This window comes from Oncorhynchus masou, chromosome 12 (genome assembly GCF_036934945.1).
Source record: "Oncorhynchus masou masou isolate Uvic2021 chromosome 12, UVic_Omas_1.1, whole genome shotgun sequence".
Lineage (NCBI taxonomy): Eukaryota > Metazoa > Chordata > Actinopteri > Salmoniformes > Salmonidae > Oncorhynchus > Oncorhynchus masou.
In genome coordinates this window covers 51,741,693-51,753,591 of record NC_088223.1, presented here as the reverse complement: position 1 = coordinate 51,753,591, position 11,899 = coordinate 51,741,693, and the positions used below count along the sequence as shown (strand labels likewise).

The 11,899-nt window shown below is 39.9% G+C and overlaps 2 protein-coding genes across 5 annotated transcripts in view; both read left to right on the top strand.

Moving 5' to 3' along the window:
• LOC135550349 (palmitoyltransferase ZDHHC20-B-like) overlaps positions 1–11,899 on the top strand; it is a 319,193-nt gene that overhangs the window by 36,937 nt on the left and 270,357 nt on the right. Inside the window, exon 14 of one of the 4 annotated variants that reach the window (XM_064981056.1) lies at positions 67–1,816. The exons of 2 other annotated variants lie outside the window; for them this stretch is intronic. The gene's annotated coding sequence lies outside the window, so the exon portion shown is untranslated. Of the gene's footprint in view, positions 1–4; positions 1,817–11,899 lie in introns of those variants that run through there. One more of the 4 variants, XM_064981055.1, reaches the window with a different exon arrangement.
• On the top strand, positions 4,085–10,234 carry LOC135549138 (organic solute transporter subunit alpha-like). The gene is made up of 8 exons (XM_064979183.1): positions 4,085–4,385; positions 6,324–6,475; positions 6,998–7,071; positions 8,871–9,029; positions 9,270–9,381; positions 9,503–9,649; positions 9,858–9,963; positions 10,064–10,234. The coding sequence occupies exons 1-8, from the start codon at positions 4,310–4,312 to the stop codon at positions 10,228–10,230; spliced, it is 993 nt and encodes a 330-aa protein (XP_064835255.1). The 5' UTR covers positions 4,085–4,309; the 3' UTR covers positions 10,231–10,234.

The following is an 11,899-nucleotide window of genomic DNA, read 5'->3' as shown; positions in this document are numbered from 1 at the left end:
GGAGGACCTGAGCCCTAGGACCATGCCTCAGGAATACCTGGCATGATAACTTCTTGCTGTCCCCAGTCCACCTGGCCGTGCTGCTGCTCCAGTTTCAACTGTTCAGCCTGCGGCTATGGAACCCTGACCTGTTCACTGGACGTGCTACCTGTCCCAGACCTGCTGTTTTCAACCTTCTAGAGACAGCAGGAGCGGTAGAGATACTCTTAATGATCGGCTATGAAAAGCCAACTAACTGCCAACTCCTGAGATGCTGACTTGCTTCGCCCTCGACAACTACTGTGATTATTATTATTTGACCATGCTGGTCATTTATGAACATTTGAACATCTTGGCCATGTTCTGTTATAATCTCCACCCGGCACAGCCAGAAGAGGACTGGCCACCCCTCATAGCCTGGTTCCTCTCTCGGTTTCTTCCAAGGTTTTGGCCTTTCTATGGAGTTTTTCCTAGCCACCGTGCTTCTACACCTGCATTGTTTGCTGTTTGGGGTTTTAGGCTGGGTTTCTGTACAGCACTTTGAGATATCAGCTGATGTAAGAAGGGCTATATAAATCAATTTGATTTGATTTATTCCAGTCTGTAGCTTAGCATCAGCTTAATCTGACCACTTTTTTATTGATGTAGTCACTGGTGTTTCCCGTTTTCTATCAGCAGGATAGAATTGTGGTCAGATTTCCCAAATGGAGGGCGAGGGGGAGCTTTATATGCATCTCTGTGTGTGGAGAATAGGTAGTCCAGAGTTTTTTTCCCCCTCTGGTTGCACATTTAACATGTTGATAGAAATTTGGTAAAACAAATTTAAGTTTCCCTACATTAAAGTCCCCGGCTACTAGGAGCGCCGCCTCTGGGTCAGCGTTTTCTTGTTAATACAGCTCATTCAATGCTGTGTTAGTGCCAGCCTCTGACTGTGGTTGTATGTAAACAGTGCTTTGCAAAAGTATTCATCCTCCTTGACATTTTTCCTATTTTGTTGCATTACAACCTGTAATTTAAATTGATTTTTATTTGGATTTCATGTAATGGACATACACAAAATAGTCCAAATTGGTGAAGTGAAATTTTAAAAATAACTTGTTTCAAAATATTTAGAAACGGAAAAGTGGTGTGTGCATATGTATTCACCCCCTTTGCTATGAAGCCCCTAAATAAGATGTGGTGCAACGAATTACCTTCAGAAGTCACATAGATTGAACACAGGTGGACTTTAAGTGTCACATGATCTGTCATATGATCTCAGTATATATACACCTGTTCTGAAAGGCCCCAGAGTCTGCAACACCACCAAGCAAGCGGCACCATGAAGACCAAGGAGCTCTCCAAGCAGGTCAGGCTTCCAAGCTTCACCTGGAATGCTTTTTGAAGTTGAAGTTCCCACATATGCTGTGCACTTGTTGGCTGCTTTTCCTTCACTCTGTGGTCCAACTCATCCCAAACCATCTCATTTGGGTTGAGGTCGGGTGATCTGATGCAGCACTCCATCACTCTCCTTGATCAAATAGCCCTTACACAGCCTGGAGGTGTGTTGGGTCATTGTCCTGTTGAAAAACAAATGATAGTCCCACTAAGTGCAAACGAGATGTGATGGTGTATGACTGCAGAATGCTGTGGTAGCCATGCTGGTTATCACCAGCAAAGCAACCCCACATCATCACACCTCCTCCTCCATGCTTCACGGTGGGAACCACACATGCGGAGATCATCCATTCACCTACTCTGCGTCTCACAAAGACACAGTGGTTGGTACCAAAAATCTCAAATTTGGACTCATCAGACCAAAGGACAGATTTCCACCAGTCTAATGTCCATTGCTCGTGTTTCTATCTTCTTATTATTGGTGGTTTCTTTGCAGCAATTCAACCAAGAGGGCCTGATTCACACAGTCTCCTCTGAACAGTTGATGTTGAGATGTGTCTGTTACTTGAGCTCTGTGAAGCATTTATTTGGGCTGCAATTTCTGAGGCAATTAACTCTAATGAACCTATTCTCTGCAGCAGAGGTAACTCTGGGTCTTTCTTTCCTATGGCGGCCCTCATGAGAGCCAGTTTCATCAAAGCACTTGATGGTTTTTGCGACTGCACTTGAAGAAACTTTCAAAGTTCTTAAAATGTTCCTCATTGACGAACCTTCACATTTTAAAGTAATGATGGATTGTTGTTTCTCTTTGCTTATTTGAGCTGTTCTTGCCATAATATGGACTTGGTATTTTACCAGATAGGGCTATCTTCTGTATACACTACCTTGTCACAACACAACTGATTGGCTCAAATGTATTAATTAAGAAGGAAAGAATTTCCACAAATGAACTTTTAACAAGGCACACCTGTTAATTGAAATACATTCCAGTTGACTACCTCATGAAGCTGGTTGAGAGAATGCCAAGAGTGCAAAGCTGTCATCAAGGCAAAGGGTGGCTAATTTAAAGAATCTAAAATCAAAATAGTAACCAAAAAACTGTTAAACCAAAAAACTATGTGATTCCATATGTGTTGTTTAATAGTTTATTATTCTACATTGTAGAAAATAGTACAAATTAAGAAAAACCCTTGAATTAGTAGTTGTGTCCAAACTTTTGACTGGTACTGTATACTGTTCTCGACAGTTCATTCTAATATTTCAACTACTAATATTTCAACTACTGTACATTGCATTTTAGTTGCACTGTTTATACACTGCGCATATTTATTTATACACTGCATTCTTGACATAGCTCATTAATATATCTACTGTACATATCATTCCTAGTATATCTTGTATAAATTCATCCGTTGTAGACACGTATAGATTGCATTTGGATTATTGTTACAGTGCTATTTGGGTTGTTAATTTGTTACGATTTTTCTAGATTTTTTAAACTTTTTATTTTTATTTCATTGATTGTGTAACTTTTACATTTTACTGCATTGTTAGCAAGAAGCATAAGCATTTTGCTGCACCCGCTATAACATCTGCTAAACTGTGTACGCAACCAATAAACTGATTTGATGAGACTATTTGTTCAGGATGAATTGTTTGTCTTGGCGAAATAAAGCGTCAGTTTTAGATGGTTTTCTTCACCAGGTCATGGCATTGAAGTGACACTAGTTTGTATCTCAAGGACATTCCCTTCACGGGAATGTGATTATAACCCCGATGGGATTTGAAGGGACAGAGTGTGACAGAGTCTACCGTGTGCGGGAAAGAACTCTCTGCCATCCACCGGAGTTGTGCGAATGGAGAGAAATGTGTGAGAAGCCCATGTCTTTGGTGAAGCCACACATGACTATCTACAGGTGTCTTTGTAGGCAAAGCAAATGTTTGGCTTCTTATTCAGACAAGTGTATTTTAGGCTGTCTCTCGTGCACACCTTCTCTCTCTTCCTTTTCTCTTCATATTTTATTATTGCAAGCCTCAACGTTTGACTGTAATCCATCCAGGTCTGTTTTTGGATCATGGTCCAACTTCTCCCTTCACTTAATGTGTAACCAGGTAAGCCGATTAGACCTAATTTTACTCATCCTACATACTACATAATCATGTTTTTCTTAGCTCAAATGCAATTATGCAGTTAGGTGATGAGACCCCTTACGAATCCATCAATATTTAGTAGCTAAATCCCACTGCCTGGCAGTCTTTATTCTGGCTACTGTTCATGGCGACAGATGTGGGGCTAAAAGTGACAGAGATACACATCAGATGACAAGAATGAGAAGAAAAAAACAGTGAAGGCAACTAATTCTAGAGACATTTACGCAAGACATAAATAAGATCGGCAGAATGCTGAAATTAAATATCAGAGAGAGAGAGAGGTGATACTGATTAAATAAAGCCACAACTTTTAAGATTGTGGCCTGAACAATACTACATTATTTTTTTCATTGGATTCACTCCTTTTATTCCTGTATATTGGCTGGCAAGAAGACATACTCCCCAGTCAAAGGACATTCTCCTGTGTGAATTGAAATACAATCTATGGACAAGTAATTCCACTGAGAGGTACAGGACACTACAATGGGGCATTGGGCATCCCTGATAAGCAAGGTTGCTCAGTAAGTGCAGTAGTTCTAAGATCATTCTCTATCCAGAGGTGGTCCCGTTGACTAGTAGACCCAGCTGCATTCACTGAGCTAACATCTTACTCATACCTTCATTCCTCAGAATTGAATTGCGGGCGAAGAAGGTTCAATAGTCTACCTGTTGCTGTCCTCTTCCTCCCAGCTCAGCTCCCTATAACTGCTGTCATTGGGCAAGAGATACGGATTGTTTAGTTTATTTTTATTATTTCACCACCTGCGAGTCCATATGTTAGCGACTTCAACTGACGGGGGATATGGAAGAAGCACTCAACAGCACTATACATCCGACCTGTTTACAAGAACCTCCGCTGGCTGTCGATATCATAAAGCGTGAGTGACACAGATTACATTATCTATCAGTTCGCAAATAGTGTTTCAATTATAGATGTCGGTGTTATTTTTAAAGCACGTTACTGAGACGCGGGAGCTGGTTTTTAATGTTTGATTTACTGCAGTAACTTAACTCTCAAGTTAGCAACATATTTTACATGTATCAATTACCAACTGGGGTCATTTTGAACGCAAGAAGAAACTATTGGAAAAGCAACAATCGCAAAATATAAACTTTTTTCTTATCAAAACATTATTAGACATATAATTAATGTTATCTTAAAAAAAGAAAGATAAACACACCGCTATTTTAGCTCAATTACAATAATTAGCATGTTCTTTCAAACGAAAAGGCAAACATGTTATTTATATGATGTGCATCTTTCCCCAAAGTACTATCCACATTACTACCAAAATGTTCATTTAGAGAAAAGTTCAAATTGCCTCCCAATTTTTTTTAAAGGCCCATATTGATACATAAACATTAAATAATTATTTAGATTCGTTAAGTTGATTGTCAAAGTCAAGAAAAATGTTAAGGTTTGAATAAACCACCTATGTATATTCAAACATATGCTTCAGGGGTCAAAGTGACCCCAGTTGGTAGCTTGAGAGTTAACATATGTATTAATTTGTAAATTCATTATTTCATTGATTAATTAATTCACTTTCCAGTTCACAGAGCCATCTTCAATACACAGGCAAGCCCAATAAACAGCTTCTGAGTAAACATGTCTGTACTGAATACTCAGGGAGAAAAAGGTGTAGATTCACACGCAGAGCGCTGCAGGGTTTTTTTTCGCCTTCGCTAAAGGCAGGAATCGTGGTCACGGGCAGGCAATGGTCATAAACAGGCAGGTGAATCAAAACTAGGGCTGAAGGCCATAACTGGTTCTCACAAACGAGCTAGGGAAAAGACTGATGAGACCAGGCGAGTAACTAACACAGGTGAAATACACATCATCATCTGCACATCTATCACTCCAGTGTTAATTTGCTAAATTGTAATTAATTCGCTACTATGGCCTATGTATTGCCTTACCGCCTTACTCCATTTGCACTCACTGTATATATATATTTTTTTTATTGTTATTGACTGTGTTTGTTTATCTCATGTGTAACTCTGTGTTTTTGTCGCACTGCTTTGCTTTATCTTGGCCAGGTCGCAGTTGTAAATGAGAACTTGTTCTCAACTGGCCTACCTGGTTAAATAAAGTTGGAAAAAAATAATCTATGAACAAAAATGAAAGACAGGGCTATGTTCAAGAACACAACGAAACAGAACACTAGGTTGACGAAGAAAAAATAAATACAGAACCTTACGATGTCCTTCAAATTGTAGGCTACAGTCTGTTGTACAGGCTGTTTAGAGGTAAAGCATTGGCTGTGCTCACGCTATGTTTGATTAAATTTCTTTCTGCCCATTTTCAAATGTCCATGTGTAGGCTACAGATGTGAATATTTGGTTTCTCAACAGTCATGTTCTGTCCTCAGAAGTAGCATGATGGATCATTTAATATGAATGACAAATTACCTTTCATCCTTTCCATTCAGGTTGCATCTCTTTAAGAGTAATTTACGTTTCTGCAGATAGCCTTGATCTCAGTCCATATTAGCCATTCAGGGTACACTTAGGCAGCTGGCTTTTCACTGGACCGAAGTGATGTATTGTTGGGATCTCATTTGCACTCAACCTCAAAAGAAGCTGTAGCTAAATAAGAAGTCTAAATTGATGCTGTTTCACAAATACTGTTGTGTCCAATCCATGGGGACGTGGTCAGGGCACTGACCTATCCTAAAGTGGGGTTGTTGTTGCAAGGGGCTGCGGCTTAGATTACAATAAACGGTCCAGTAATGGATTTCACAATGACCTGTACAACCTCTCTCTCTCTCGCTCTCTACCATCTGAACTCCTCACTCTCTCTCTCCCTTATCTAGAGCTGGATGTCTTTGGGATGGCTCTGTACTCCATGCTGACCCTCATGTCTACAATGTCCCTGCTACTATACCTGGAGGAGTGTGTGTTTATCTATAGAAAAGTCCCATCTCCCAAGAAGACAACTATTATGTGGGTAAATGGAGCTGCACCGGTAAGAACTAAGCTCCCTGTTTTCAGTAGCCATCACCATAGACGGTACCAGTCAAAAGTTTGGACACGCCTACTCATTCCAGGGTTTTTCTTTATTCTTACAATTTTCTACATTGTAGAATAATAGTGAAGACATCAAAACTATGAAATAACACCTATGGAATAATGTAGTAACCACAAAAGTGTTAAACAAATCAAAATTTATTTTATATTTGAGATTCTTCAAAGTAGCCACTCTTTGCCTTGATGACAACTTTTTCAAGATGTAAATGAGAATGGCTGTCATTCTGTGTTCATATTTGTGGTCATGACTATTTGATGTTGTAGTTATATGAATTAGAACCGTGTGGACGGTGAATAGATGGCTGAACGTATCATTCGATTAAGGCAGCCCCCCCACACCTCTCTGATTCTGAGGGGTCGGGTTAAATGTGGAAGACACATTTCAGTTGAATGCATTCATTTGTACAACTGACTAGGTATCCCCCTTTCCCTTTCCTTTCCATTTCTGTCTCTGTTTCAGGTCATTGCTACCATGGCTTGTTTTGGTATGTGGATCCCAAGGGCAACCATGTTTACAGATATGACCTCTAATTCGTAAGTTTCCTCTCACCCACACAGTTCTTACTGCTCTCTCCCCCCTTCTATATCTCTTTTTCTCTCTCTCTCTTGTTCTTGTTTTCTCTCTCTCTTTTTTTTTCTCTTTCTCTCTTTATCTTTCTCGCTCTCTCTTTCTCTCTTTTCTCTCTCTCTTTCTCTTTCACATACTCTCCTATAAAGGCAAACACATGTGTACTATACTTTACTATAGAGATGCATTGCTCTTCCTCCTGTAATAATGAGCTGACAGGGAACTATAGCAAGTAGCACTGACATAAAACAGAGGGTTTTTAATGAATGCACTCTTTGACCACAGTTTAATTTGTTTCTTAATCATTACGCTGTGTCAGTGTATGGGAAAGATCAGAGATCAGACCACATCAACAGAAATACAGTAAATGACACAAACAAACACAAACTTTTTTTGGGACACAAACAAAGGTTGAATGGGCAGACTAACTGGTTTTGAAGGTTGGTCACACACTCGTTATGTGTATACATAGCCCTTTGACTTATTCCACATGTTGTTGTTGTTGTTGTTATCGCTTGAAAACAAAATGGATCAAAAAATATATATCCTCAACCAGTCTGTGGTACAGGCTGTTTAGAGGGACAGCATTGGCTGTGCTCACGCTATGTTTGATTAAATCTTTCTGCCCATTTTCAAATGTCCATGTGTAGGCTACAGATGTGGATATTTGGTTTCTCCACAGTCATGTTCTGTCCTCAGAAGTAGCATGATGGATTATTTAATATGAATGACAAATTACCTTTCATCCTTTACATTCAGGTTGCATCTCTTTAAGAGTAATTTACATTTCTGCAGATAGCCTTGATCTCAGTCCATATTAGCCATTCAGGGTACACTTAGGCAGCTGGCTTTTCACTGGACCGAAGTGATGTATTGTTGGGATCTCATTTGCACTCAACCTCAAAAGAAGCTGTAGCTAAATAAGAAGTCTAAATTGATGCTGTTTCACAAATACTGTTGTGTCCAATCCATGGGGATGTGGTCAGGGCACTGACCTATGCTAAAGTGGGGTTGTTAATTGAGATTGAACATCTCTTTTAGCATGGTGAAGTTATTAATTACACTTTGGATGGTGTATCAATACACTTAGTCACTACAAAGATACAGGCGTAATGCCTAACTCAGTTGCCGGAGAAGAAGGAAACAGCTCAGGGATTTCACCATGAGGCCAATGGTGACTTTAGAACAGTTACAACATTTAATAGTAGGATGGATCAACGACATTGTAAGAATTTGTTGTTAACTGATTGCCTAGTTAAATAAAGGTTAAATGAAATTAAGATAAATAAAAAGATTGTAGTGACTCCACAATACTAACCAAAATGACAAAGTGAAAAGAAGGAAGCCTGTTCAGAATAAAAATATTCCAGAACACGCATCCTGTTTGCAATAAGGCACTAATGTGATACTGAAAAACATGTGTCCTGAATAGAAAGTGTTATGTTTGGGGCAAATCCAATACAACAAATCACTGAGTACCACTCTCCATATTTGCAAGCATAGTGGTGGCTACATCATGTTATGTGTATGCTTGTAATCGTTAAGTACTTGTGAGTTTTTCAGGATAAAGAATAAATGGAATGGAGTTAAGCATAGGCAAAATCCTAGAGGAAAACCTGGTTTATTCTGCTTTGTTTATTATTATTAATATTACGTAGTAAATCTGCTGAACAATACGTCATATAGTGACACATTATTGATACAGGTTTGAATACTTTCTGAAGGCACTGTATCTTCAAAGTAAACACTCTTCTTTTCTCCATAGGTACTTTGCAGTGGTGGTGTATAAGGTCTTAATTCTGCTGATAGAGGAGAGTGGGGGTAGCGAGACCTTTCTGAAGCGCAATTACAAGAAAACCTTCAAGATAAGTACAGGACCATGCTGCTGCTGCTGTCCTTGCCTGCCCCGCGTTCTGGTCACACGGTAACCAGTGGCACACCAGAGTCTGTCATCAAACGGCACTATCTTTGCCAAACTGGTTTGGTTATGATGATGATTATTATTATGAAGACATGTAAAATTGTCACATTTACTTTATCTTTCAACATAAATCAGGTCACATGATGTCACATGCTCAGGTCACTCTTGGGCCAGATGATCCTTTGTGTTGGGTAATGTATACAGTGGTAAGAACACGTTAATAACTGGGCTGTTTTCATTCAGGCGTATGTTATTCCTGCTGAAGCTGGGGGCTCTTCAGTATGCTATCTTAAAGACACTTCTCTCAATCCTCTCCATAATATTGTGGACCAACAGCAACTTTGATATTTCTGATGTAAGTAATCAACTTCCTTCAGGTGAAAATCCTGTCAGCAAAAAGAAACACATGGCATGCCATGTCGGTCCACTATGCATAACCTACCCTCTTTGACCTTTCTCCATGTCTCTATGTTTAGCTTGAGATCACAAACACGGCGAGTTGGATCAACCCATTTATAGGGGTTCTCACCATCATCTCCCTTTGGTCTGTCGCCATCATGTTCATGAACACATGCAACACACTGCGTAGCGTCAGGATCATACCTAAGTATGCCATGTACCAGGTGAGTCCGACCTTACTGCACCAACCAGCTAGTCAAGGAACTGCCTTCTTCTAAGTGCCATTGATGAGAATACATAATCTGCTGTCATTTACTTAGTCCTTGACCTTGGCTTTCTGGAATGTTTTGTCTGATTTGGGTCTGGCAGTGTCCATTCCTACATCCTAATATTCAATGTATCTTCATGAAGCCACTGGTCATGTGTCCATAGCTGGTGCTGGTGCTCAGTCAGCTGCAGACGGCCATTATTAACGTCCTGACCTTGGATGGAACCATTGCCTGCTCCCCGCCCTTCTCCTCTAGAGCCCGTGGCACCAGTAAGTGACAAAACAAGGCCAAACGAGAGCCATTACTTGATAAATATGACGTCTGTGTCCTCCAACCCTGTCTGGTGTGTGTCTATCTGTCTGTCTGCAGTGTTGAGTCAGCAGCTAATGATTGTGGAGATGTTCATCATCACCCTGGTCACCCGGGCATTGTACCGCCGCACTTATGACCCACTGCCCTCCGACCCCCACGAGACTGACAACGACCAGAACACCAATATCAGCCCACAGGCACCACAGTGGGAGCCTGCTGCCTGAGAGATTGTGGTGGAGTGAATAGAGAGAGTGGTGGTGTGTGTGTGTGTGTGTGTGTGTGTGTGTGTGTGTGTGTGTGTGTGTGGTTGCGTGCGTGCGTGTGTGTGTGTGAGAGAGAGATGTATCAACAGGCTTTAATAACCTCACTATATAACCTCACAAATATTAATTTACAGTAGCTAGGTTTTGAACCTGTTGGCACAGATTTTCATTTGAATATTCTAAAATATGCAGAAATCAAGTATGTGAATTTTGCCACAAGAGAAGTGTTTCCATCAAAATTACTTGTAGATAAAAGTATTTGCATGATAACATAATGTTACTTGTGCACATAAAAATGACTTTTGCGGGTAAATTCCCATATACCGAATAAAAAATACAAGTTAAATGGGTTTCCATCGCGTTTTCAACTCTACTGATGGCTTTGTCACAAAAAATATTGTGTTATTTAGCGAATGTGCCCACTCTAGTATTGGCACGTTCGCTCTAGCCAACAGCTCGTTCGGATATAGCCTAAAAAATGAGATTATTATGGACAAAAGAACGAGATTATTTTTATTTGTCAAATGGCAGTCAAGCATCGATCATCATGTCACCAGAATAAGACCCCCGATATTTATTGGAACAGAGCATCAAGCTCATCACTTTAGGCTTTCACCACAGACAGAGACACAGACCAGACAAGGTTGGAGGGCATTTCAGTAGAATGCGTTCAGTTGTGCAACTGACTTGGTATCCCCTTTCTTCTTCTTCCACCCTGTGAAGTTCATCCTAAATGATTTCATCTGTAACCTACTTAACTTCATACCTTCCCGAGTCATAGTGGTAGGACCACACAGCATGTCATCGCATGACTTCAAATGTACTTCTATGTTATGGTTAGTATATCAATATTTGAGAATAAAAGCGTTTCCACCGACATTTCTAGCATAAGGAATTTTACCGACATTAGAAAATCCTACCTTGCCCAGTATATTATGTTTAGTTGAAATGTGGAAAGTTTACCAACAAATGTTCTGTTTCCCATCAGGCCTGTCATGACACTTCTGTTTCCCATCAGGCCTGTCATGACATTTTCTATCCCACATGTACATTACTCTCATAAAAAGGTTGGATGGAAACCTGGTTACTATTGTTGTATTTTTATGACTTTTGTCTTGATTGTGTCCTATATTCTGCTGTTGTAGTTTTTGGTTAATCCTGTAGGCCTATAACATAGAAATACTGTAGCCTATTTTAAAAGTTTAGTTGTATTATGCTGAATATAACGTCAGGACATATACCTCCAACAACAACATATCTGTCCCATCCATATTGCCTCAGCTCTTAGCACGGCTATGTGGAGTTGGATATGTGAGGGTTTTGGAAATACGTTTATAAACCAAAATGGGTTAAATAGTTGGATAAATGTGTATTTTATATTCATATCAATAAATATAGTGTATTACATCTTTATGCAAATTATTGTGTTACGTTCAAATGATTACAATGCATTTCGCGCCCTCTTATGGTATTGGAGTGAGTTGCAAGTGGGCTGGGGGAAACAGGCACTTACATTTTCTTCAAGATATCTGTTTACCGAATAACATTTGGATTAATGCATTCTGCTTCCTACGAGATTAGTTGGAAGAACATCGACTATTCCTAAACAGTGGCGCGGTATTGTTCATGG

Bases quoted from the DNA above. Each gene is read 5' to 3' on its own strand.
- LOC135549138 (XM_064979183.1), top strand. From the start codon at position 4,310: ATGGAAGAAGCACTCAACAGCACTATACATCCGACCTGTTTACAAGAA. The intron at 7,072-8,870 runs GTAAGTTTCCTC...TTTTCTCCATAG, and splicing joins ACAGATATGACCTCTAATTC to GTACTTTGCAGTGGTGGTGT. The intron at 9,030-9,269 runs GTAACCAGTGGC...GTTTTCATTCAG, and splicing joins CCCCGCGTTCTGGTCACACG to GCGTATGTTATTCCTGCTGA.